The following is a 27,604-nucleotide window of genomic DNA, read 5'->3' as shown; positions in this document are numbered from 1 at the left end:
AAAAGTCTCCCAGAGAGAGACTCTCGCTCATTGACTTACACTGTTTATGACACATCAAGGAAACTGAAGAACAACAGTCAGTCTCCAAGTGTAGCTGTCCTGCATTAACTTCAGCCTTGCCATTTGGTCCCCCTCTGCGTGGACCACATCTGCCCCATTGAGGACGGTTGGATGTAAAGAGTGAGGATTAGTGGGACTGAAGGGGCTAAACTCACAGATGGCCACACAAACACAGAGGGCAGCTTTATTCTTAAGGGTTACACAATCACATGGGAGCTGGGAAGCCAGAAAAACACGGGAAAGAAGAGGACTGTACTGAAGTGGTACTTCCAAGTCAACAACGTAGAAGATAGACATGTCCATTTGTGTAGTAAGATGGTCGTGGAGCGACATGGCCACATTTATCAAGACCTGCACAGAGGCCCACTGTCAGGAGAGGCAAACCAGGCAAATGTTTGGGGCACCCAAGGGTAAATGGGCCCCCACTAGCCCCTCATATTGGTACATTTTGCAATGACAACTACATACCCCTTAAGCCTCCCATAAAGACTATACAGTGCACTACTGGTGCCCCAACCCACCCCTCCACCTCCCCAAATGGGGCCCCTGATGATGTGTGCTGTTGTAGCATCTACCCATTGTCGGCATGTGAGGCATTCAAGGAATGTCTGTAAATTGTAGCCTCTTCCAATAGTCTGCATGGGGGGTGGGGGGGTTCTTCATGGGTTTTGACGAGCTTCTTTTTTTGGGACCCTCCAAAGTCTAGGATCGCCACTGGACCTCAAAACTCCCAACAAAGCAAGAGGAAAGGATTGCACCTCAAGTCCAGACCCTAGAGACTATGCAACCCCAGAGAAAGGAGGGCCAGGAAGCCAGGGCTAAGTGACTATCAAGCCCAGTGTCCTGAGCCAGATACAAACCACCTATCAGTATATTAATATAGTGGCATCCAAGGATTTAGTGTTTTCACTGCAACAGGTAGGGACTAAGGAAAAGCAATGGAGTGATAGGTTTAGGATATTCCACTTGTAGATAGAAGAGGTGGCCAGGTCACTACAAACAGAGCACAGCAGCACAATGGGATCCAAGGTGCATACTGCACAATGACTCAGAATGCAGTGGCAAGACAAAGAAAAAAAATCATGAGGAATATCTGTGCTATAAATCTGTCCAATAGTACAAGAGTGGATAGAAAGCTCATATAATAAATATGACACTGGTTTGAGAAATACAAGGAGGTGAAAGATAAACTATAGAAAATGAGGAGAATGTGAAGACAAAAGTGTCACAGATGTGGAAGGAGCGTTCAGGACTGTTCCCAAACAAGTATGGAGATTCAGGCAGATTCCAGGAACCAGGTGAAATTCTCAAGAACGGTGTTGCACAGAATCTTCACGTGCTAAAGCTTCAGTTGAGCTTGAAGCTTGAAGAAGACATATTTGAGTCACATGTGACAGTGGAAAAGTTTATAAAACTGAAGAAGACAGAGTCTAACAATGAACACAGCTATTTTCACTACCTTTCTCTCTCTCGCTCAACTCTCTCATTCAACATGCACTAAATGCCCAAAGATGAAGGTAGAGAAGGATCGTAGCACTGGTCCTCTGAGTCCCCTAAACTCTAAGGCACCAATCATGCAGAACCAAAAGAGTAGAGAGATCGCTTTGTGGGAAGTAGTACAAAATACTAAAGCAGCTCCTGGCCAACCTGGCCATAGTCAAACTTGGGGTGGGCAATCTTACTTCGGCATATGATCTACTTTAAGATGAATCATACAGATAGCATCATTAGAAGTTTCTGTATTTAGATATTTAAATTCAAAAGTTCAATTATTGCAAACCAGCCCACTGTTAACGGTTGAACAGCTAGCCCACAAACTGCAGCTGGAGACGCTGAGTTTTGGCACATGTACCAGTTATCCACCGGAGCAGAACTACAGAATGACTGAACCTTCAAAGTAAAATACCAGCATATATCATCTCAAAGATGACAGCACTGTCCAAACAAATACTCCATATGAACTGAGCAAAAAGTTTGATAGATTGTGATGCAATTCGTAAACAGAAGACAGGATTGTGAGTGAAGAGTACCACTGAACGGACAAATATCTGAAAGACGCATCACAGCAGCAAAAAGATTCGAATAACAGTTTCCAGTGAGGACTTTCACAATAAATTTGGAAACTGAACGCAGATCGTGATTCAGATTGCAGACTGCGATTCTACCCAAAAAGGTTGTCACATGATCTTTTGGTTAGATTGCCCACCCCTAGGTCAAAATACTATTTCCCCCATGGGAGACAACGAGCTGAACACCTAGTGCTGTGTGTGAGGATAGACAGGTTCTCTCTGCAGAAAACTGTTTCAGGCCATGAAGGAAATCATAGTTTTAAAATGTCAGTTTGAAAGCATTTTAAAAACATATTGCTTACAAATGCTGATCCCAAAAAAAGTGACAAAATAATGAAAGGTTTTTAGAAGGGCATTTATTAACAGCTCTGGCATCCTTTACATGTCAAAGCACAGATTTCACTATCTGCGAGACACCTCTACAGGCCATAACACCAGCTAAATACTACAGGAGGACGATGAGTGCTGCTGCTGTGCAGACCAGACTGGCCTCAGAGGTGGTCCCACCTGTTCAGCAGTCTTCAAGTCCAGCAGCCTGCCCCCACCCAACACGTTTCTGTCATGTTCTACAGTTATCTACACCTGCCATGGAACTGGGTGCATGTCACTTGTGTTTTCTTTCAACCAGAGGCCCACCATCAGGAGAGGCAAACCAGGCAAATGTTTGGGGCCCTAAGGGCAAATGGGCCCCTAATGGCCCCTCATATTGGCATATTTTGCAATGACAACTATAAACTTGGTTAAACCACCCATGAGGACATTATACAGTGCACTGCTGCCCCCAATCCCCGTGATGATGTGTGCTGTAGCTAGCATCTATTGATTATTAGCATGTGAGAGGTTTAGGGGACATCTGTAAATTGTAGCCTCTGCCAGTAGTCTGCATGTAAGGGGGAATTTGTTGGGCTTCTTTGCCTAGGGGCCTCAGAATCTAGGACCACCACTGCTTTCAAAATAAACATAACTATTCTGATCAAGCATTGGGTTGTTGGCTCTATGAGTGTACAGCAGTACAGTGGCTAAACACATGAAGTCTGAGAGAAGTGTGCTCCATTAATTAGCAAGTGTAGACAGCTAGAGAGAATAAAATGGAAGTAAGTGGACCTCATGGCTGAAACGTGTCAGGTGTGACGTGTCAGACCAACACCTCTACACTCAGTTCTGTTCAGTGCTTCATCTGTACTTGGTTCCTGGATGAACACAGTGTCCATTGAAAACTTGGTAAACAAAATGTGGACACATTTAAATGAGACAACCTGGATCATTCTGTGTTCATTCATTCTCAGCTCCTGTTTGTGTTAGTCAAAGTACTGTCTTCTGATACTGTTATGTCCTCTCATGTTATGGTGGGGGTGTAACAATACCATTAAGAGAGGGGATTTAATGGGGGGGGGGGCAATCAGTCCCTCGGGGGGGTTGCTGGTTTGCAGAGGCCAACACAGAAATGCTAGACATGTTCCAATAATCTATCAATCAGCCATGTGAGCTGTGAGGGTATTTGTAGTGCAAACACTGTCTGGTCACAGCAGACACACACACGGACACATGGTGGACTCTGGTACTTTTCCATCATGCTTTGGTGCTGGGCTGGGAAGTCCAGGGCTGCCAATGAGAGCGATGCTGTTTTGTTTTGGAGTTTCTATCTCCCGCTCTCTCTCACACACTCATTGATTCACTCTTCGCCTGCACACTCTCACGCTCTCGCTGTCTTCCTGTCGCCGGCTGGCAGTATACTCCAAACTAAATGGAATTTGGCACGTTTGCAAAGACTGTGGAGCTGTGGCTGTGGGCAAATGCCAGTGTGCTCCCTGCATATTGGGTTCTGGTCACTGAATGATGCCAAGGCCACATGGGGGGCACTATGGAGCAGGCGTGTGAAAAAACACAGGATGCACAAGAAAAACTCCACCACATGACTTCAATGGTGAATTGACTGAGTCATGAGGAACGAGGGTGATGGTCAACAAAGCTGTGGGAATATTTTAGCTCTAAGGAAATATGAGCATTCTGCATTTTGTTCACATGAACATGAGACGACTTCACTTACCTAAAGCTGCCAAACAGTGACACACTAAACAATGACCACAGATAATATTCAAGAGTCTGTGATAGATAGTTGAGTTTAGCAACATCCACCGAATTGTGAGAAAACCTCTAAAAAGATAATTGATCAGATGATTTATTATAAACTGAGCAGGTGAAGTTGGGTCAACACGCTGGCACACAGTCCTCAAGATGCCATCTAGTCTTTCTTAACACACCAGTTGTGATTTATTTGGAGTATGCTGCCAGCTCTCCTCTTTGTCTCCCCCACACCTCCACACAGAACAGATAAGACCATCATACTGAAAATAACAGGAGCCCCTGAATAATGCAAAACTAAAAGGAACACACCATGTCTTCAGTAGATTATCCTGTTGGTCAAGTGATGAGAACATGGACACCAAAATCATTCATGTCTCCTGGGTAGATCCTTGGCTCCAGTGCTTCATGCCAGTAGGCTCCATGCTGACGCAAACACATAAGCATACCACCCTGTTGTGCGATAGCAGGCTCCATGTCATTTTTCCCACGCAGCCCCGCCTATACATGAAACAAACCAGTGACACACAGGCACCAGAAAATGATTAGTTGTTGAATCTGTCAATCATTACTCTGTGCTTGTTGCCATGACAATAACACAACTGTGCGACATACTTCAACATTGTCACCTGCACTGTTTGGTTCAGTGTAGGGTAATTATACTTTAGGAAAATACTGCACATTCACCTGTTTCTATGCATCATACTCCAAAATAACTTTAACCTGACCTTTAACTTTAATTCATTTAGGCTTTAATTACAATAATGATCATGCATGTTGCTCAATTTATTAACTGAAGTTCTGGCCTGGTACCAGCAGAGAGCACAAATCTGACCTACAGCTCATTATTACAAAATGTACATGTTCCCAGTGTACATTTGAAACACGAGGAATGTGTTTTATGTATATTTCCAAAATCCTCAAATCTGCATGATTCTTATTTGTCAATTTTATCAATAAAAAGATTGACACAAGGATTAAAGGTTCTTTCTGTCAGTTTTTTCTGCTGCTGAACCTGGTTTCCTGTCAAGAGCAGTAAATGTTTCTTGACAACAGCTTCAGCCGTCATTGTCTTTATAATACAAGAGGTTTTAACACGTCTTCTGAGCAGCTATGTCTTCAGACTGGGAGCTACAGTGAGGAGACGTGCTGGAACTAACTGGTTAGCATGCTAACTTCAGAAGAAGAAAAGACATAGATAGATAGCTAGGTAGCAATAGCAAAATTTATTAATAGCTCCTTTAAATACGTCTATCATGTACTGTGTGTCCAGTTAAGCTTAACCTGTGAGATGTGATGGACCTTACATCACAGATTCAAAATTCTGCTAAAGCAGCTAAAAGGTGGACCTTTGTCCAGATCCAGACCCAGACTTTGTCCTATCCAGACCTGGACCAATAAACTATAAATTACTGAGAATTATTACATTTGGAGGAGCATTTCTATTTTAACTAGCACAGCTTTTCCAACCTTAATAGCACTGGTCACGTGACGCTCCTCAGCCAATCACTGTGACTCGGGTCAGTGTGTGAGATACACACAGGTGAGACAACGTTGGAGAAGTAAGTTTGGAAAGTGGATATAACACAGCTGTGCAGTTGTTAAGATGTGTTGAGACTGTTTATTATAAACTGGTTGAGACTGTTGGTTAACTGGTTAACTGTTGGAGTTAACCATAAAGTATAAACATGGAAAGTCAAACCCTTTATTTCAGTTTTATTTTAATTTTTTTATTTTCAGTTTTAGTATGTGTATAATTATATTAATATCACCATCACCCCACCTCTCGACCACTGTTCAGGACCTTTGTTTGAGGAGTTCTGGTCTAGCTGGACCTGTTAACCCCTGTGCTAAACTGTGGATAAAGAGCTGTAGGTGTGGTTAGAGGTAACTGACCCTCAGGACCTTCAGGACCTTCATACTGTCTCAACACGTGACTGTAAATCAAGAAGGCTGACTCAAACTCCTACAACATCCTTGTGACTGATGTCAGAGAAACATTAACCTTCACGCGTGAGGTGAATATCCATGTGGATGACTCCATCTCTGTCACTATGAAGACTGAGGTCATGGTTAATGTCAACCCACAGATTAACTGCTATCACCAGAGCCCCTCCCTCTTCTGGAGGTGACCCACCACTGATTTCTACTGAAGAGAAACTTATTTCATTTTAATCTTAAACAGACTGAAGCTCAGTGGTCTGAATGAATGACTCTGTATTTTAGATGTCAGATTCCTTTGTGCACAGAGACGCTCATGCTGAGTTTAATTTGAGTTTTACATTAAGTCTAAAATTGTATTCACCTGTATTTTACTGAATGTTTGTGTGCAACCAGTGATCATGAGTAGATTCCAACTGGACCAAAATTTATATATATATGTGTATATATATATATATATATATGTGTGTGTGTGTGTGTGTGTGTGTGCGTGTGTGTGTGGTTTTTTTTGTTTTTTTTTAATTTCCTCTCAAATGATTGGCTATAACAGTATGCAGTTAATATAAATCCCAGTGAAAATGACCTGGATGTACCATCTACAGATTAATACTCTCCATGTCGGAGGCATCCAGCCAACACTGGCTCTCCCTCTGCTGCAGCAGTTTAATGGGTCAGAGCAGAGACTCTGTGTTAGTGGTGGAAATGAATGAACACATAAAATCTGAAGGGATAATGAATGTCCTCTTTCAGTCAGATGTCATTTTAATTTTTAATTAAAGTTTTAACTGATGACGAGAACTTAAAATCTTCCTTTGCTGTCTTTCACATTTGTCTTCAACAGAAAATCACTGTCCAGGAACTGATGCTCCCAACTGTGGGGGGGGGCATCACTGAAACACTTCAGGTTCGACTCTAACTCTTGTGACAAATCAGTGTTGAGTTATAAACTGACAGAGTCTGCTGATGGGACATGGATCCTTCACTGTCACTAGTACTCATTGTGTTTGTATTATCAGTTTTTTTCTCTTTTGTTCGGAAAGATTTGATAAAAATATTCTGCTTTTACTTAATTGCTTCATTTACATTAATTTGTGAATGATCTCTTTGAAATTCAGGTGTCAGTCACTTTAACCAAGACTATTGATCGAGACTGAGGAGCTGCTCTCATCACTGTGTGAACAGGAACCACAGGCACAGAGGACTGACTTAAAGATGAACTTAATAATCAGTTGTTGAATAAAAGCTCTGTATCACATTGATTCTAACTTAGAAATATCCTCAGATTTAGAGCCATCACCACCCACCCTCCCCAGCTCCCCACCCCATGACTGCTGAAGGAGCCAGTCAGCTCGAGTCTGTATCAGACAGACGTGGGGCGTGGTGGAATAAAACTGACTCCATCTTTAGGACGCCTCAGACTGACACGTCTGAGTTTGTCTTCACAGTGTGCTCCGTGTCACCAGGGTCATGGACAGTCCAGGTCCCAGAGGTCCGACTGTGGCTCCTGCAGGAGCACCTTTGCATGTCCTGCAGGGTGTCTCCGCAGATACACGGTCATGACCTCATGGAAAACGCTGTCTGCTCCCAGGATGAGACGAGAGTGAGCGCTTAACAAGAAATTGTTCCTTCGTTCCTTGATCGTGTACAATGACAAACAGTTAGTAAGGAGTTTTGTTGTTGTTGCTTATGTGACATAGCAGAGATAAAACATCTCACAGAAAACACAGTGAGGTGATGTGGATGATCTGAAGCTGTCACCGCCATGTGTCAGAAGGTGTCACCAACACAGTCGTGTTCAACATGTAGTCTGGTTTGTAGAGTTTCAGTCTGCCTCCGACAGTCATCGGGACAGAAACGCTGCAGTCAAACTAAACACTTCCTGGTGGGCGGAGTCATAGGTGTTACATATTCAAGTGAGAAGGAGGAAGCTTTGGTACAACAGTGTCAGGTTTGATGGAGCCAGGTGACTTTAACTCACCTCAGCTCCCACATCCTCTCCATGCTAACAAGCTGGCTAACTGCTAGCTGGCTAATTAGCAGCTAGCAGTTAGCCGTTCACACAGTTCACAGTTCTTATACAGAGCTTAATCCTCCAGCAGAGGAGGGGTTAATAAAAGGTGCAACACAACCAATCAGCTGAGGGCTGCATCCGTGTTGGACTTCCTGTTAGCATCATTAGCACAGTTTGCTAATGGTCAACAGTGTAAAAACACTCATCAAAGATTTACCCCTCAAGTGAGTCCACTGATCGTTCAACGTTTTGACGCTTTAATGATTTAAATGATTTAAGAGGAACCAGGAGGTGCCATCTCCACGGTAACAACAAAGGCTTCTGACTCCGTCCTCAGGACGACAGCTGGTTATAACCAGAGGACTGATGACTGACAACCAGCTGCCTTACACAAACACATGTACATGTGAAGCTCCTGTTCTCCATGAGCATCCTAACACACATTATCACTACCTGAACCCCCCCTCCATCACCCCTCCCTCACCCCCAACCCCCAGGTGATAACAACGACAACAGATACCACTACAGCTCACAGGTTTCAGATCACCTCCATTCAGCTGCAGTTTTTAATTAGAAGAAGAAGAACTGGACTGAATCTAAATCTAAACTCAGCGTTGACCTGATGAGGATCAGAGGAGCAGATCATCAACCTGGAGGACGCGTCTGCTTCAGGAAAACCAGGTTTATTATGTAGAAACCATTCAGACAAAAATACAACCCGCTTTCCACAGAGATGGAGGTGCATTAAAATTACATTCAAAGGACAATAAAAATAAAACAATACTCAGATCTTTACAGAATAATTAAAAGATTTAAAGTCAAACAATAAGAAGAAGAAAACTATAAGCAGAAATCTATATGATCTAGCTGACCTTATTTTCTGGATGTAATCTATTGAGAAGCCGTAAAAAACATCATGTTTGAAGCTGATGATGAGCTGTCAGAGCTCAGGTGTTCAGGAAGCTGCTTCCACAGGAGAGGAGCCCAGAAGCTGAAAGCTGCTTCACCTGGCTCTGGTTCTAGGGACCTGCCCCAGGTGAACCCATTTCACTGGGGGCTGCTGCTCTGTTGTCTGTGTGTCTCTGTGAGTCTGACGCACAACTGGAGTCAGATGAGACAAAGTAGCTTTGAGGACACGCCGTTCATCCTGATACTGCTTTACACAGGACTGACAGATACTGGAGCTGCTCTTCAACAGCAGTGGTTCCCGGTCCAGTCTGGGTGGGGGATGGTTTGGGGATGGGGGGTGAGGAACCAGTCGGTCTTGGATGTCAGCGTGTCCTGTGCTGCAGAGAGACCATCCGTCCTTGGTTTCAGTAGATAACAGGGAACAGTTGGTGCCACGTTTAACTTCAATCAAACTCTTTATCTGCAGCCATAGTGTCCTCTGACGTCCTGCTGTCCCTCTGTGGACGTTCTTGTTGACGTCAGTGTGATTCCTCTTCATGGACGAATATTTAGAAAATTTGAAAATGTGGAGAAAATCAGAGCTGAAGAAAACAGGTCTGTAACTTTATGTTTAAGTTAAAGTCAGTTTTCAGTTCAGTTCTGACCTTTGAACCATTTCAGCTTTAAGAAGCTGAACGTTCAGTAGAGACTGGAGGTGATCTGAAGTCTGAGCTGTCTCTACAGTCACTGATTAAAAAAGACCCAGAAACCATTTGTTCTCTTTATGTGTTTTATTAGTGAAGCACAGAGGCTGTGAGCTCAGGTCTGACTGCTCGCTCACACTTCCTCTCCACAGCCTGAACGATGAAGAGTGAGGATGACTCACAGCTGCTTCTCCTGGAAATAAACAAACACACTTTATTCAATGAATCTGGGTGTAGTTTAACTCCCACATTAAAATGATCACGATGTCATGACCTTCATGATGTCGTTACCTTGGTCAGAGCTCTGGTGTCCGTCAGCTGCCGTCCGAGGAACCACTCACTGAACCAGTCCAGCTCATGTTCTTAGTGGTTTTAAAGGTTTCAGACCAGCACCTGCACAGCGCAGCAGGGGTCATGAATAATAAGTTAAGAGAGGCAGGATGTATAATTCAGAGGAGGACAGTGTCCGCTTACCAGGTCTGTCTGTGAGCTGTGATCCTCCGAGGAACTGTGATGGTCGATCACAGTTACGTGTTGTTTCAGTTTCTTTGTCTGTTTCCTCCTCTTCAGTGTGTTTGTAGACTTCTCTTTAGTTCAATGTTGTGTTTCATTAAAATAAAATGTGACGTGATGCAAACAGACTGTGTCCTCTGTCCCTGAACCTGACACAGACTCAGGGCGGAAATCTTCAAAATTCAGCCTGTAAAGAACCAACATTATCAAGAGAGAGTGTGTGTGTGTGTGTGTGTGTGTGTGTGTGTGTGTTAGCTGTTGAATTAGCACTTCAGAGCTGTTTTAAACCAACTGAAATCAAAGTGTGCATCATGTTATGTTATCTGACAGAAAAAGTGCACAGCTAAAATCAGGCTACATAGCTGGTCAGCTGATCAGCTGATCCCGCCCCCTCCCTTCAATTAGCCAATCACCTGCTTTATAACCACCAAACAGGAAACATGTCAAGCAAGTGAAACCTTGCATGTGTGCAGCAGAAACATAGAGACAGAGAATGATGATTCTTCACGTTGGTTTATTTGGTCTGTTGCTGTGTCTCTGCACATGCGATCTGTTGATCCTGATCCTGATCCTGAATCATGTGGTTGGATTCAGGTTCAGTTGAGTCAGATCATGACTGAGTTAGTTTGGTTCAGAGACTGGTGTTTGTTCTGGGTCACAGAGAAACCAGATCAGACCAGGATCTGTACACCTGGTTCACATGATGTCATCTGCAAGACACGTGTCTGTAGACGGTGAGTGCTCGTGACCCTGCTCCTGCTGTAAAATGAGTGGGGGTCATGGAGTGGTTGTGTGCGGGGGAGGGGTGAGGATCACGTGCGTGACGCGCACAGACAGCTGCAGGTGTAATATGATGAATCAGTGAAGGGGAGGGGCAATACATCACTCTATACACACACACACACACACACACACACACACACATACACATTATCCCCTGTTTGACTTTGCAGTGGTTCATTGAGGTAATAAAACTGCTCAGGCAGTTATCCTCCTCACTTCCTCCTCACATCCTCCTGGTCTCCTTGTCACTTCTCACCTCTTCTTTGCCTCCTTCTATTTTAATCTCAATCCTAATTTCCTCCTAACCTCATTCACGAACTCCTCTGAGCCTCCTCCTCTTCAGCCTCCCCCTCCCCCTCCCAGCCTCTCTACCATCCCCCTCCTCCTGCTTCTCTCCTCTTCTCCTAAATCTGTCCCTCCCTCTTTTCTCCCCCCTCCCACCCACCCAATTCCACCCCACCCCCGCACTGCAGTACCTATACAGTCATTAATCTCCAAGGTCCTTTCAGTGCAACACAGTTAGTGTGTGTGTGTGTGTGTGTGTGTGTGTGTCTCTGTATATGTGTGTGTGTGTGTATCACAATGTCACATTAAACCCTGAGAAGTCACGGGTACTACTAAAGGCAGATTCATACTGTACACGTTAAAGGTACTATATGTAAGTTTAGCTACTGCTACATAGCTAACATTAGCATTAGCAGCTGTTTACTCACCAGTCTAGAAGAAACGTTATGAGTTGAGCGTCAAACTTTATTCTTTACTCACCAACATCTAACTCCAGAGGTGGAGACAAACACCAGTGTTAACTCTTGTCTCTGTCAGATCTTTTCTTCTTCTGAAGTTAGCATGCTAACCAGCTAGCCCGTCTCCTCACTGTTAGCCTCCAGTCTGTCCTGAAGACGTAGCTGCTCAGAGGACATGTTATAACCTCTGGTCTTGTAAACACAATGATGGCTGAAGCTGTTGACAAGACTGGTCAGTAAAAAGCTGTTAATGCTAACGTTAGCAATAGTAAAACTTACCTATAGTCCCTTTAATGTTCTGCAGGATGTAAGGTTTTGTTTGCTGCTGAAAATAGAAAAAATTCACCAAATCTGGAACATGCAGGCTGTGATAGAGCCTGTTTCCTGTGACGCTAAAGTTTCATGTGTTTCTCTGATCAGCCTCTGCAGGAGTGTTTCATAGTTCAGCAGGAATTTATCTGCAATTTGCAAGTGACAGTCATTTGTAAAATGTGACGCTGCCTCCTTCCTCACCGTCCTCATTGTCCATTAAAGAGAAACATAAGTTGAGTGCAGTTAGTCACACCCTCCTGTCAGAGTCACTTCCTGTGGCTGCCTCGTCCTCCAGCTCCTCATCATCACTGACTCTGGTGTCAGATTGACAGATGACTGACCTGAACTGACAAACACTAAAAGACTCATTGAAGACAGCCGTTACCTCAACAACACAAATGGGCTACAGACAACCCACAATGCTACTCTCTCTGTAGGAGCTGGACATAAAAAGAACCAAATGTCACTTTGCTCTAAACTCATTAGACAGACCATAAAGTCTGCAGTTATATTAGTAACCACTGAGTAAGGACAATAGGTCTGTCACCTATAAATGTTGATAAATCACCAATACCTTCAACAATAATCAGTTTCTAAATGGAGTTTGGTCCAGTTGGTCAAACAGTCACTGGAGACATCTCCCTGAAGGAGTAAAGAGCAGCTAAAGACAAAACTGTCATGGTGGACGAGGAGGACACAACCTGGCAACAAACAAACTGATCTGTAGATAATCCATAAATGATTTGTTAATTACAGATGATAACACTCTTATGAATGCTGGCTTGTCACAAAGTGGTAGCTGAAATATGATTTCCATCTCCTCGTCACAGCTTGGTAAACGTGTCTCTGAACCGAGGAAACAGTTTGATGAAGCATCTCAGTATCTTTCCGTTGCTGTGTTTCTGTCCTCTGTCTAATGATTCTCTATTCACCTCTTTGTTCCTGAAACTAGAACCACTGACGCGTCTCTCATCACACATCTGCATAATGTTAAACTATACAATCACTGAGCACTTTATTAGGAACACCTGTACACCTGCCTATTGATGCAACCAGCCAATCATGTGGCAGCAGTTCAGATCCAGGTTCAGTTAATGTTCATTAAACATCAGAATGAGGGAAACTGTGACTTTGATGAGAGAGGACAGAGAGGCTGCAGTCACTAAGATAACCACTCCTCGTGGCCACAGGTCACCATCCTCTAACGGCTACTTCCTGCAGGATAATGCTTCGTGTCACAAACTGGTTTCATCAACACGACAGTGAGTCCAGTTCAGGCTCCAGGATCCTGCAGCATGAAGGTGATGCAGTCATGTCAACATGGAGCAGAGTCTCAGAGGAAAGTTTCAACATCTGGATGCAGGACCTGAGGAGCTACACAGAGTTAGCGAGGTGTTCCTAATAAAATGATCACTGAGTGCAGATTGATCAGCCTTTAGCCAAAATCACGGAGCAACAGTCAGAACATGATAGAACCCAAACATCAGACACTGAAAACATATAACAAACTACATCGAATGTACAGCTGTGTGTCCATCCTGTCCTCAGAGACTGCTGCTGTTTGCATGGGGACAGGGACAGAGACAGAGACAGAGTCAGCGACAGGGACAGACAGGGAGACTGGACTGTGTGAGTAAATGTGTTGACAGCAGAGCAGAGAACAGGATCTCAGTGTTGTGTTTTCCTATCTTTTCTCTCCCTTCCATGATTAATACAATAAAGCCTCCACGCTTTCAATTCCAAATACCAAACTGTCAGAGGACATCACATCACAGCCACACGTCCCTCTCTATCTCTCTCTGCCTCCCTCTCTCTCTCCCCTCTCTCTCACTCCCTCTCTATCTCTCTCTCTGCCTCCCTCTCTCTCTCCCCCTCTCTCACTCTCCCTCTCTCTCTCTCTCTCTCTCTCGCCCTCTCTCTCATGACAACAGAGAGCATCCATGACTCACCATGGAAAAGAAAGATGTATATAAGTAAGAGTATGGTGATGATGATAATGATGATGATGATGATGATGGCTGCCTCCTGTCCAATCATTATCAGCTTCAGATTATCAGCTTCACTTATCGATAGTTTTACTTAAGCAGTGGATCAGATGACATAGTGTTTTCACTGCTGACAAACTGTGATGTCATCACAAACCGTGATGTCATCAGCATCATGTCCAGCAGCAGCAGACAGATGTTGGCGAGCAGCTGGTGTTTGACATGATTTATATGAAACTGAGCTGTAATCCAGTTTACAGCTGTGAGAGGCTCACACAGTCTGATCCACTACATGTGTGTTTCTTACATGTTGTGTTTCTTACATGTTGTGTTGTGTGTTTCTTCATGTGAAGGTGCAGACGAATCATCAGTCAGAATTCATCTTTGAATTCATCATGTGGCTCTGAGGCTGCTGCAGGTGTAGACACAGCTCTACACAGACACTACAGCTCCCAGCGTCCTGCTGCAGCTACCTGCTAACTACAACAAAAGGCTCATCATGACATTAATGTCACATCGTATCATATTAACAATGTTACTTTAGTTTAATCTTAATAAAAGAAAGTCTCTTATCTGTGTCTCACTGACTCTGACACTGTGATAAACTGGATCCTCTTGACATTTATCATCAATAATAATCATCCATAAACAATCTGTGTAACACTGTGTCTGCCAGATATGACCTCTATACACAGATAATCTGCAGCAGATACATGTTGAAGGAAACACACACACACACACACACACACACACGACAACACAATGAGGAAATGTTCATGTGAAAGTCACAGGTGTGTTGATGCAGGTTGTATCAGAACATGTTGTTTTCACCTGAAGATCTGACCTCACAGAACAACCTCCACCTGTACTGAGTCCACGTCATTAACCTGGTACATGGTTCTGTTCAGACTCTCACTGATCCTGGTTCAGGTTCAGGAAAGATCCTGGTCTGGTTTCATACAGAAGACTGTTCACAGCCTGTTTATTTACCTTTAACCTGAGCTGCTGATGATGTGATGTGAACCTGGTCTCTAGATGTGAACCTGGACCCTGGATGTTAACCTGGTCTTTGGATTTGTAAACCCACCATCCACCCCAACCACCACATGCATTCTCAAATCAAGTGAAAGAATTTTCCCAGAACGCATTGCAGCTGTGGAGGAATGGCCATGGTTGTGGCCATGTTTCGCTCTAATTAATGGTAATGTGATTGGTTCACTGGGTAGATTCATGTTTCAGTGGCTTGATGTTTAAAAACAGCAGAACAGAGAGGGAACTTTGTGAATCTCTGTTTTGTAAAACAATGTATTTATGATTTTGATAATTGATCAGTTTTTGCTTCATTTTTATAATCATTATCTGCTACGAAAACTATCAATACCAATGACATAATAAGAGCCCTGGGTTTAAACCTGATCCCTAACTGTACTGTCTGATACCTGTGGTTTGTCCATGCTTGGTCTGGTGATGACAGAGCTACCACCATCTTACAGATCCTGTGTCAGACAGAGGAAACTCTGGATGACACAGGTTGATGAAGGGGCTGCATTCTCACCATGTTCTCTGCAACTAACATGGATGTAGTGAGCAGATCTTCATGTTGTGTAAACACGTAAATCGGATGGAACATGTCACACACATGCAGTGGTTTTATTGGATCTTCATGAGGAGTACTTGACAGGAGGAAACCATGGAAACCACTAGTCACTTCATGACTCCAGTGTCTGTTGTCCACTACTGCAACTGGCTCCAAATTCACTGACCGCAATGGCCCCTGTAACCCCCCCCCCTTCAGTCAAGAGCACTTTGAGAGCAGTGATAGAGTTACAGAAGAAGTAATGAGAGAGGATCCACTTTTGTTAATTTACATGAGTCTCATTTATCTGCTCACATTCTCAGTATAAGATGAGATGAAACTAGACAGGCTACATTTCCTCTGTTTGTAAAGCTCAGTGGCAGGTTCATTGTGTGCAACATGTTATGCTAAATTTTGCACATTAGATGTTGGCAGGTCAACACACTAAATGTAAAAATTAATCAATCAATTTTTTGGAAATTAATTAATTTATATACTAAATGTTGTACATAAATTAGCATGTTGACATGTTGGCATGTTTACACACAAATTCTAGCATGCTAATGTACTACATATTACTCGCCAAACATTATTATGTATTCACATGTATATTAACATGCTAAGCTTAGACACTATAGCATGCTAATACTAGCATAGCACACAAATGTTAGCACGTTAATATACTAAATTCATTTACAACATTAATGACAAAAACTGGAAAAACATCCAGATGTTCTGAACTTAAAGTTAGTTATCGCTACTTCTCACATCATTTAAATAAAAAGTAGTGATCAGCTGTTTGTGAATTTAAGCTGTTTGACTCAGGTTAAACTGGAGCATAGCACGCAAATGTTAGCATGTCAGAATACTAAATATTACACCCTGACATTATCATGTATTCACATGTAAGTTAACATGCTAAGCTTACATGTTATAACATGCTAAAGCTAGCATAGCACACAAAAGTCAGCATGTTAATATAATAAATATTACATGCCAAACATTATCATGTATCAACATGTATGATAACATGCTAAGCATATGCACTATGACATGCTAAAGCTAGCATAGCATGCAAATGTTAGCATGCTAATATGATAAATATTACATGATAAACATTATCATGTATTAACATGTATGTTCACATGCTAAGCATAGGCATATTTGCATAATATAATAGCAAAAGCATATTCACAGTATTAATGACAAAAATTGAAAAAAATACAGATGTTATGAACTTAAATTTAATGCGTTTCTTTCACCTGCAGTTGAATTAGCCATCATCACTTCTACAGATGTCATATTTATAACTACAGCTACAGATGTCAACAGTTCTTGGCTCTTAGCTGCTGTTAGCTGTATTCTCTGTCTTTCATGATGTGAATGTGGGATAACAACAACATCTGGTTTGACAAACAGATATCTAAACACAGAAACAGCCCAGACTGCATCCATCCTTTCTGTTTTGTTTTTTTTTCCAAACTAAGTATAGCGATGTATACCTCAGAGATTTGGAGCTGATAAATAGTTTTATCCCAAAAATCTACAAAAGAGCCTGAACATGTTTGATTCTGCCAACCTGGTATTTCTGGTCCTGTCAGCAGTACAGGTCTAAGTATAGAAAAGTTGTAATTCCATTTTAAATCCCTCTAGAAAATCTGGTTTCAGTGTGTAATGACAGTTACAGCCTCACTGGATGACAGATTGTTCATCTTGTTTTATCTATGATGGGACTGGGTTTTGTCTTCTACCCACTCTGCTCTCCTTTATTTAACGACTCTTCTATGGAAAGCTATGGTTTGTCCAAAAAGGCTGTTGACTGACGTGAGATGCTGCATTTAAAAAAAGTCTGAAAGTCAGGAAATCTAGCAACAAAGGTGCTACGTTAGCAACAATGCAGCCCTGATGATGTCACAGAAACTGTTCGCACCAAACCATTTTGAAAGAGCTACAGCCAATGGAGAAACTTCAACACTCGTCCGGCCAACCAATGGTGTAATTTTATCAGTCAGTCAGTCAGCGACAGATGGTCACGTTTACAGGGCTCGTCCCACTGTTGTGGTCCAGCCAGAAATATGGAGACCACTTTATTAACTTGTCTTTATTCCTAATTCCAGCTGGAAGCCGTGAACATTATAATACAGGTCAGTGAATGCTGGTTATTGGTGCCCATGAGGACAGTCTAGCGTCACTGGGACATGAGGCATGAGATATCACAGAAACATATTTGGGCCATATGAAGAGACAGTTTCAGGACCCAGTCTTGGGGGTTGGACTCTGGTTAACTGGTTTAACAGGGAGGAACCTGTAGACACTGTCACTGATCCCATGATACCTCATCCTCAGGTGTTTCTGTTTGTTTGTCCGAACAAACACAAACTATGATCAAATTCAGTTCATCAGTTGGTCCACCAATAGAAAATGAACATCAGCCGTGATGTGACACATCTGGAGGACGTTGCTCCATCAGGTCCATCCAGATGATCTGGACCAGGTTAAATCTAGGTGAGTCTGTCTGACTAGTTCGTAAATGACAGTCCTAAAATTATCCCACTGTGTCCTCATCATTACCTCCCTCAATCACAGATGTTTCTGTTATTTAGTCCAAATCAACTGAGACAGTTTCTATTAAACTGAAGCCGCGTTCACGTCATTGATGGAGCGGAATTTTCTCCGGTTCCAGCTGCTCTCCAAACATCTCATCTCTTTTATAAATAGTGTGTTGGACACTTTTCAGTCACTTCTGTCATCGTTCAGATTAGATGATGAATCAAAAACTGATCTACAGATTAACTGATGTGGATGATAAATGTTTAAACAGCCACCGCTTTGACAGGAGGCGCCGCTCAGTAAACTGTGTTGATCCTGATGTGAGATGATCTGAATCAGGATGAAACCACCTGACTGGGTTATAAATATCCCAAACAACTGCAGACCACTGTTACCTGACAGTCCTGTTCTTTTAGTCCAGATGAGCAGACACACACGAGGCTGTCAACACAAACCTCCGGGACATCAGTGCTGTAAAGGCATGTGAGGAGCTGCTGTTTCTCATGTTCTGCATCAACTGAACAGTTTAGTGTCGGACTAAAGAGAGTCACCAACTTCAGCTTCAGGAGACTGTGATGATCATTTTCACTGTTTCCCGCATTAATATGAAAAATAATCAACACATCAGCAGAGCTGCAACAAGCACTGAACAATTAACAGAACTATTATTGAAATCACAATTTGACCGAGAGCAACATCCAGATCACAGCTGCTGCGGGTTTTTAATGAAGGTGAAACAGAACGGAGATGAAGCATTGTGATGCTACAGAGACGCCTCGGACTACAGATCATATTCTCCAGATGTAAAGGAACAAAAATCACATCATCATCTTTTTTTTTGTGAAAATGAATCTGTCAAGACGATCACAATATGATTTTTGTTGCATATTGTTCAGCCCTGGCTGCAACTAATGACTGTGTTGATTATCAGTAAATCTTATTCATTCCCATTAACAGTCCAAAAGCTGAAGACCTTCAGTTTATAATGATGTTAAATAGAACAGAAAATACATTGAATCTGGTTCAAGCTATCGGTTGAAAAGTGACTTTAAAATAGCGCCAGTACACTGCTCTGTGACTCAGTCCTAATCAATAGGAACATGTAGGTTATCAATAAAGATATTAAGCCGATCACTGCGTCATGTCACAGGTGTTTCAGATGAGGTGCTGTGTGGGAAGACGCAGTGAGGTGAATGGCGACCTGTGTGTTGCATGTCGCCCAGAGAGGATCATGCATGATGCTCTGAGGATCCTTCACGGTTCAGGCTTCACTGCTGTGTGACGTCATCAGTGATACCACCGTGATAACGGAGAAGATGGACACGGGCCGCAATAATCCAACAAGGTCAGCGGGCTGTCATCGGTGAGGGGGCCCGCATCACGTTTGCACCGGGTTACATAACAGATTCAATCAGACAAAACCATCAAGCCCATACGTCACAATGAGCCCCGCGGGCCTGCTGAGCCCCGCACGCTATAGGCTGCCGGTCCCCCCGCGCCCCACAGGACGGCACCGGGCCGCCCGCTATCTAACCACCTCCAGCCCCGAGCCGAGCGGGTCTTACCGCGGATGATGGCCGGCGGCGGTGTCCTTGGTGTCGGTGTTCGGAGGAGACAGGATGGAGAGCGGAGCGGCGGCTGGTGTAGGCGCTGCACAGTTCCGGTGATGAATGAGACACAGACAGACCGGCTCTCTGTCGGGGATCCGCTGGACACTCGGCACGGTCCACAAGCCCCGCCCCTCCCAGTCCCTACGTCAGGCCTCCGTACTGGACTCACTGGAGCGGCTCAGCATCTCTGCAGCCCTCCCCCTCCTCCTGTGTGTGTGTGTGTGTGTGTGTGTGTGTGTGTGTGTGTGTGGACGTGCACAGACTTCTAAGGAGCGGTATGGTAATAATATCACACAGTGGATTTACACCGTATCAGACACACTGAGGCGCTTTGTGCGCGTTTCTTTCTTTCTTTTTTTTCTTTTTTTTTTTGCGCCGTTAAAAAAACAAAAAACTGCGCAAAGTGCAGCCCCGCGCCGTTTAGGCCTGCTGCTGTCAGAGCTGTGGTAAGAGGAGAACAGACTTCATTCTAACAACAGGGAAGCTTCAGGAGGAGAAACGTGGAGGGGGATGTGACTCCTGTGATCATCACTAGTTCATATTTACTTATCTTCTGTTATTGTTATTGTTATTATTATGATTATTATTATGATTATTATTATTATATTCAGTCTTCAGTGGCAGTTTGGTTCAGGTTTTTTGGTCAGGTTTGGACAGAGATCAGGGTTTGGGTTAAACCTCTCACCACATTAACATTAACCAGGTGTTGGACAGGACTTTAATGACCTCTCTGTTCTACAGCAGATCAATAATCAATACATGTAAATCTCCCTCTCTCTGGAACAGTTTGATAATATTAAAGCATCTTTTTTTCCTCCTGTTCTGTTTCTTTTACATTTGTCTTTTTTGTTCAGTTTTGTTTTCTGCTTTTCCTTATTACACGTGATTTATATATATCCAGTATATACACATTACATTGTATAGTCCTTCACCTTCCTTTTCCTCCCAATCATCCACTGAGCTGTATTATTGTGTGTCATTGTGCGTCTCTCACTGTGTTGTTGGAATGATGCAGACTGCAGACTGAATGGGTGCTTGTGTGCGTGAGTTATAGTAAAATGATTTCACTGTCTTCATCAGGATGAGATGTTGACCCACACCTCATCATGTGTGTGTCAGTCTGCTCCACTGATGACCTGTTGTATTCATTATTATTTATCACTGGCTTTCTCAGCTTTAACCCTTTACTCAAACAGCCCTAGTTAGAGTTTATAACAAATATATAAACACTTATAACACTGTTATTATGTATTTGTCTTTAGTGTTTATTAATATATTTGTTAATAACATTATCTCCTAAACAAACATGGTTTGTTCAGGAGACAAAGATGTTAGATATACACGCCTGTATATAAGGTGTATTGTTATTTTGCCCCTCAGTGGGGTGGTGGGCTAACTGGGATGGTTTTGTAGATGGGGCCTGGTAACTATGGTGACAGTCAGGGGTGGTTTTACAGTGTGATTTATGTTGCTTTTGTCAGAGTAAATCACATGAAGTGGTTAATGTATTTGTACAAGCACATGATCCCACAGAGGTCATTCAATGTGCTGAAGAAAATCATAATAAGAAAAGAGAATAAAAACACAGATTATAAAACAGGTCATCTCTAATTAAAGTGCCAGATTTAACAGTTAATGAAGGCAGCTGCTCCTTAAAGACACTTACAGTTTGTGCAGATTTGATTTCAGCAGGTTCAGTGAACGGCAGCACTAAACTTCAGACTGACCATAAAGAAATAATCAAAAAGAAAAATGAATTTTGTTGATCCTCAGAAGAGAAATGAAAGTGAAGGACAAGAAAACAAAAGAAGAAAAACAGATTCAGGCTCTGAATAACAGAACTAAATAAACTTACTGATCTGACATAAAGCTGAAGTATTTTACACACCACACTTAAGTGTGCACCAGTGTATTATTGAACTAAAATAAATATAATTCAAATGCAGTAATATATTAATACAAAACTACAATTGGTTTTTAGAGAGCAGGTCCAGGACTGTCAGAATCAGACTTTCAGGCCAACAGATAAATGAAATATGTGAAGGGTTTATTTTAGACTTAAAACAGCATCTGCACCGTCAAATTAGAAAACACAACCTTAAAGAAAACACTGTATAAACTGGGGAACATAAAAGAGCCTGAACTGATTGAATTTTTCAATAGAATCCATTAATAAAGTGATCATTTAAATTAATTATCAATAAAATAAAATGTTGCATTTCAATTTAAAGTACAAATTAAAAACACAGTCAAAAATCATACCAATAACAACAACAACAACAATAATAATGATAATGATAATGATAATGATAATGATAATAATAATAATAATCACAGTTGCTGATGAGTGTTCTTTTTTGAATGGATAGAAATGTAAAACTGACCAGCTGTTGACCTCTGACCTGTGACTCCGGCCACCTGTTCCTGCTCACTGCAGACAGTGACAGCTGGCCAATCAGAGCTCAGCCGCTCAGGCCTCATCTAATTTCTCTGTTCTTTAAATTTAACTCAGATGAGATGGAAACTAGAGACGGTTCAGCTGTGACAGACACGTTTTAAATGAACTGTGAGTCATTATTTTAAAATCATTATTTATACTTTAAAGATGAGAAGAGAAGAATTCTTATCAATATTTTTAATGAGTCATTTGTCACTGTTGAGTTAATTATAAATAAGTAGGGTTTGTTAATGAGGACTGTTTCCACCACCACTGCTCCTCAGGATAATAATAATGATAATGATGATGATGATGAGTGGAGCTGATTCTGAAACAGGTTCGGGTTCAGTCAGGTACAGATGAGCAGACCATGACACCACAGTCATGTTCACACCAGGTTCACGCTCAATGAAGTCATGTGACCTGTCTGGAAACACCTGACTTGTGGACGTTCATTTCCCCTGTAAACAGAGTTTTAATCAGAGCTCTGCTTCTGATCTTCACTTCACTACATTCATCTGATCTGATCTACCAACCAGTTCAACTGCAGTTCATAATGTTACATATGAAACATATGATCAGTTCATATACATAACTGAGCAGCTGATTACACAGTAATACATTAAAGGAGCTATTTATAAGTTTAGCTGTTGCTACATAGCTAATGTTAGCATTAGCAGCTGTTTACTCACCAGTCAAGCTAGCTAGCCCCAGCCCGTCTCCTCGCTGCAGCCTCCAGTCTGAGGACGTAGCTGCTCAGAGGATGTGTTGTGTTTTGTGTGGTTACAGTTCACACGCCATCATTACTGCTGGTTAGAATTAAAACAGACAGCTGCTGTTAAGTGGAGCTGTTGTTCATTGGTGCAGTTTTATGTTCCACAAATTAATGGTTTTCTTTTGACATGACACATGACACCATGTTTATACACTGAGTTACATCATCAGTGATGTCACTGGGGTAGACTAAGTGTGGGGTTGAAGTTGATTATGAATAGTAATAAAATGGTCAAGCGATGGGGGTGGGAGATGGGGGGGTCATTTATCATATAGGAAGGTCAGTGAAAACAATTAACTTTGTCACACCCCTGTTCTCAGGAAATATGGTACAGTCCAGATTGGCTCCAGTTGATGGAAGTGGCTGTCTAAGCAGTTTGTTCTGGTGCTGGTGAGGGAGAACATATGATGACACGTGACGTGACGTGACGTGACGTGACGTGACATGGATTGGCGTGGCGTGACGTGGTGTGACGTGGCGTGATGTGGCGTGACATGAATTGGCGTGGCGTGACGTGACGTGGATTGGCGTGACATGGCGTGACGTGGCGTGACGTGACGTGACGTGACGTGGCGTGGCGTGGCGTGACGTGACGTGGATTGGCGTGGCGTGGATTGGCGTGGTGTGGCGTGACATGACGTGACGTGACGTGGATTGGCGTGGCGTGGCGTGGCGTGACGTGACGTGGCGTGGCGTGGCGTGGCGTGGCGTGGCGTGGCGTGGCGTGACATGACGTGGATTGGCGTGGCGTGGCGTGGCGTGGCGTGGCGTGGCGTGGCGTGGCGTGGCGTAAATCCAAGTTTGCTGTTTATTCGTTACATATGTGTCATGGTGCTACTCTTCATGTAAATAAATCACCACTTTGAAAATGGACAAAGGTCTGGCTGCTTCATTTCTTCTAAACACTATGGTCAGGCTCCTCACATTCCTTTAATTATAATGATTCAGCCAAATATAGTGTATGATGTAAATATCCTCATTCAGGAGTCATGGAGTCATAATGGATGATCTTACTGTAGTGGAGCTCATAATGATGCACTTTTACTTCAGTAGAGCTGTGAACGCAGGATTTCTGTTGTAATATTCAAATCATTTAAACAGGAAGTTTCCTCTGTACAGCATCTTAATGTCGCAACTGTGGTTCCAACACACATGAGGCAGTCTGACACAGTGAGGTACTTTATAAAGACAAAGCAGGTGTACAGGAAGGTGGTAGCTCAGCAGGTGGATCAGGAGACACACAGGTGAGGGACACAGGGGAACATGAGGAACACAGGGGAACATGAGGAACACAGGGGAACACGAGGAGCCGGAGCAGATGATCTGACAGGGACCGGACAAAGGGCTGGAATAAGTTGGGAGGGAGGAACAGGTGAAGGGAGATCAGGTGACTGCAGGGCTGAGAACAGGTGTGCAGATGGGTGCTGTCAACATGTGAGAGTCTGAGGACATCTGATAGATGAGAGGAGGAAGATCTTGGAGGATGGGGGGGGGGGGTTCACCCAGTGTGAGGTGATGTATTAAGCTGGAGACATGTCCTCATCAACATCTCTGCAGCTGTGGTGAGGTCACACTGATTAATAAAGTAATGAAGGTGATTGGTGCACAGACTGTTCACTGACGTCAGGCCTCAACATTCATCATCATCATCATCATCATCATCATCATAATATTCATCAAAAAGAGTGGACAATCACATGCTGGGCCTTTATTGGACATTCAGCTTGTAGTATAGATATACATGAGAAGTATATCAGACCAATAAGCTACAGCACAGCCCATGTTCAACTACTCAGAGTGAACAGATTCTTTGAACTGTTCCACTATTGTTATCATTAAAAACACCAGTTAATGAAGCTTTAAACTGTGGTTTTTATTTCTGTCACACATAACTACAGCAGCACCAGAGCTGCTGACACATTTCAGAAAGAAAATAAAGACGATTCAAACCTTCACTGTCTACAAACATCACTCAACACATTCAGGCCTCTGAAAGAGAAACCAGAGTTAGTCCATCTTCAGGCTGCTGAGACAAAGTCAGAAAACTTAAACTAACATTTCCATTTTTGATCATATGAACATTTTACTGAGTCAATTCATGTTAAATTTACTTTCTTAAATCATCATAATTGACGTAGTCCAAAAGAAAAAGGGACCAAACCACAGCTCACTCTGTTCATGAATCTTCAGTGGTCACAGAAGAACCAGGGGGTGTGATACATGACCAGATGTTTAATATGCACCTGTTCATGTTTTTGCCTTTTTCTTCAAACTCCAGCGAAGTGAGTCAGCAGCTGACACAGTCCACCTGTGAACTGAGCTGGGATCAGTTCTTGCTCACACACTGGACTGGACTGAGGTGAACTCCTTTCATTAATTCTCATTACTGAAGTATTCATAGTGTTATACCAACATCAGGAAATCTAGTGTCTCTGAACTGGTGCTTTCACTTTACTTACACCAGGGACGTGTCTTAATGAGCTCAGTGGACAGTCAGGTGTAACTGTACAGGTGTGATGTGGTGGTTTCCCTGCTGGCTCGTGTACAGCTGCACAGATCAGCTGGTGAGCAGACTGAGCTCTGCTGTCACCTGCTGTTAGAGATGAGCGCGGCAGCTACAGGTGTAAAGACTTCACCTGATCCTCCTGTCTGATGTTACTGCCTGTTTGTGCTGCTCAGGTCACGCTGAGGCTGAGAGGAGGTTTCATCTGTCAGGGTGACTTTGTACTGCACCTATAGAAAGTGGAGGTTAGTTAGCTTAGCATGCTAATGTCACTGATGTTCTTTTTCATTCACGTCAGTGTTAACTGGCTCTCTTCGTGGAGCCAGATGTGGTGACAGCAGATGACCTGGTTAAACTGACTGACTGACAAACTGTTTCCACTGGACAGACAGAATATATCACCTGGTCATAAAATATCGCCTGATCTTTATCTGAGTCAGTGACAGTTATAAGGAGACTGGATGATCCAGTGAAGATGAGGACAGGTTCACAGGCTGATGTGTGGACGAACGGAGCGGAGAGCAGCACCAGGACAGGTGAACCTGACACAGGTGGAACCTCCTCTGAGGAGCAGACACACAGGTATAAACACAGACTGAGGCAGCTGGGTTCAGGTGTGTGAGTGGGTGGAAAGCTCTGGTGATGAAAGTGATGGGGGACAGAGATGAGGGAAAGGTCTGAGGACATCTTGTGGACAGATGGAGAACAGCAGCCTCTGTTCCTTTATGATGGCGATGAATGAAGACATGTTTGTTCTGTATTATGTAATTACCAGTGGTGACATCATCAGTCAGAGACAAACTTCAAGTCCTGTCAGTGTACAGTGTTGTAATTACATTTTTTACCGAATAAGTGATTTCAGATGAGGTTTTCTTTCATTTGTCGTTCATTTTCACACCTGTTGCTCTTTCTCTCACCTGGATGTTTCATAAAGCTGAATTCATGTTTTTATGTGTTTTCCTTTCAGGCTGTAAATATTCTGAATCTTTTCTCTCCATATTCACACAAACATCTGCACAGTTCATTCACAGTTTACAGTCATGTAGTTATACCATGTTTATCATGTTTTATTTCCATTCCTGTCATTTATTTAATATCTTAGTTTATTTGTTTGATTGAAACAGACAGAGTGGACAACATGAGGCTCAAAATCTACTGAGGAAGACCATGACATGAAAGCTCAGTCCCATAGAATGGGAGGATATATTATCACATATATTCATCCTCTGGATATATGAAGATATAATTTATAACATGTATGAAACACCCACAGTAAAATTTGTATATACTAAATGTATATATATATATGTGTGTTTGTGTGTGTGTGTGTGTGTGTGTGTGTGTGTGTATGTATGTATGTATGTGTGTGTGTGTGTGTGTGTGTGTGTGTGTGTGTGTATGTATGTATGTATGTGTGTGTGTGTGTGTGTTTATATATGTTCTATATGTTTATATATGTTTCTATTATTAATTTTAAACATGTCTATCTTCACATTCTGGGAAAGTGTCTCAGACTTTTCGACTTCACTGTTTATAACATCAACATTTATTAACAGGCTTTGGGATGGATGTATATTTATGTTTATGTTACATATGTCTATAATATAAACATACATACATAACCATACATATTTGTATGGACTAGACATGTGTGTCATTATATAAAATTGTTCCAAGGTTTCATATATAATTTTACATATATGTCTGTATTTTACGTACATATGTTTCATTATAAAAATTCAATATATGCAGATATATTAAATTTGTGCATATTTGCTGAGTTATCTTATTGTGAAATTTAAATAAAGTTTTTCATAAACACCTCCTCCCCTCAGTTTCATGTGTTGGTAATATAAATATCTCTGTAAGTTTATTACTCCAGACACACATGTCCACACACTGCTGTAAATATGTCTCTGATCCGATTAATTATTTACTACATCAGATCCAGTTCTGTCTGTTTATGTGATAACTTTATTTTATTTTATAAAATATTTTTTGCAGATTAAATAAAACAGAGATCAACGTGATCTGACGTAAAACGTGACGCGTGTTCATAAGA

General features: G+C 42.5%; 1 protein-coding gene across 3 annotated transcripts in view; it reads right to left on the bottom strand.

Moving 5' to 3' along the window:
* Positions 1-23,298, bottom strand: part of nat16 (N-acetyltransferase 16) — a 39,489-nt gene extending 16,191 nt beyond the window's left edge. Inside the window, exons 1-5 of one of the 3 annotated variants that reach the window (XR_011691019.1) lie at positions 22,957-23,298; positions 19,783-22,725; positions 10,230-10,455; positions 10,047-10,148; positions 4,747-9,948 (exon numbers count right to left, since the gene is read on the bottom strand). Coding sequence is in view for 1 of the 3 variants with exons in the window: in XM_071478165.1 (XP_071334266.1) it covers positions 4,524-4,582 (59 nt within the window). In the remaining 2 variants the exon portion in view is untranslated. Of the gene's footprint in view, positions 1-4,523; positions 4,713-4,746; positions 9,949-10,046; positions 10,149-10,229; positions 10,456-19,782; positions 22,726-22,956 lie in introns of those variants that run through there. The other 2 variants (XM_071478165.1, XM_071478166.1) reach the window with 2 other exon arrangements.
* Positions 23,299-27,604: the final 4,306 nt, after the last annotated feature.

This window comes from Trachinotus anak, unplaced genomic scaffold, assembly GCF_046630095.1.
Source record: "Trachinotus anak isolate AG129_WGS33_773 ecotype Australia unplaced genomic scaffold, CSIRO_AGI_Tana_v1 ptg000005l, whole genome shotgun sequence".
Lineage (NCBI taxonomy): Eukaryota > Metazoa > Chordata > Actinopteri > Carangiformes > Carangidae > Trachinotus > Trachinotus anak.
Note: the sequence above shows the minus strand (reverse complement) of the source record. Positions and strands in the feature narration are given on the sequence as shown.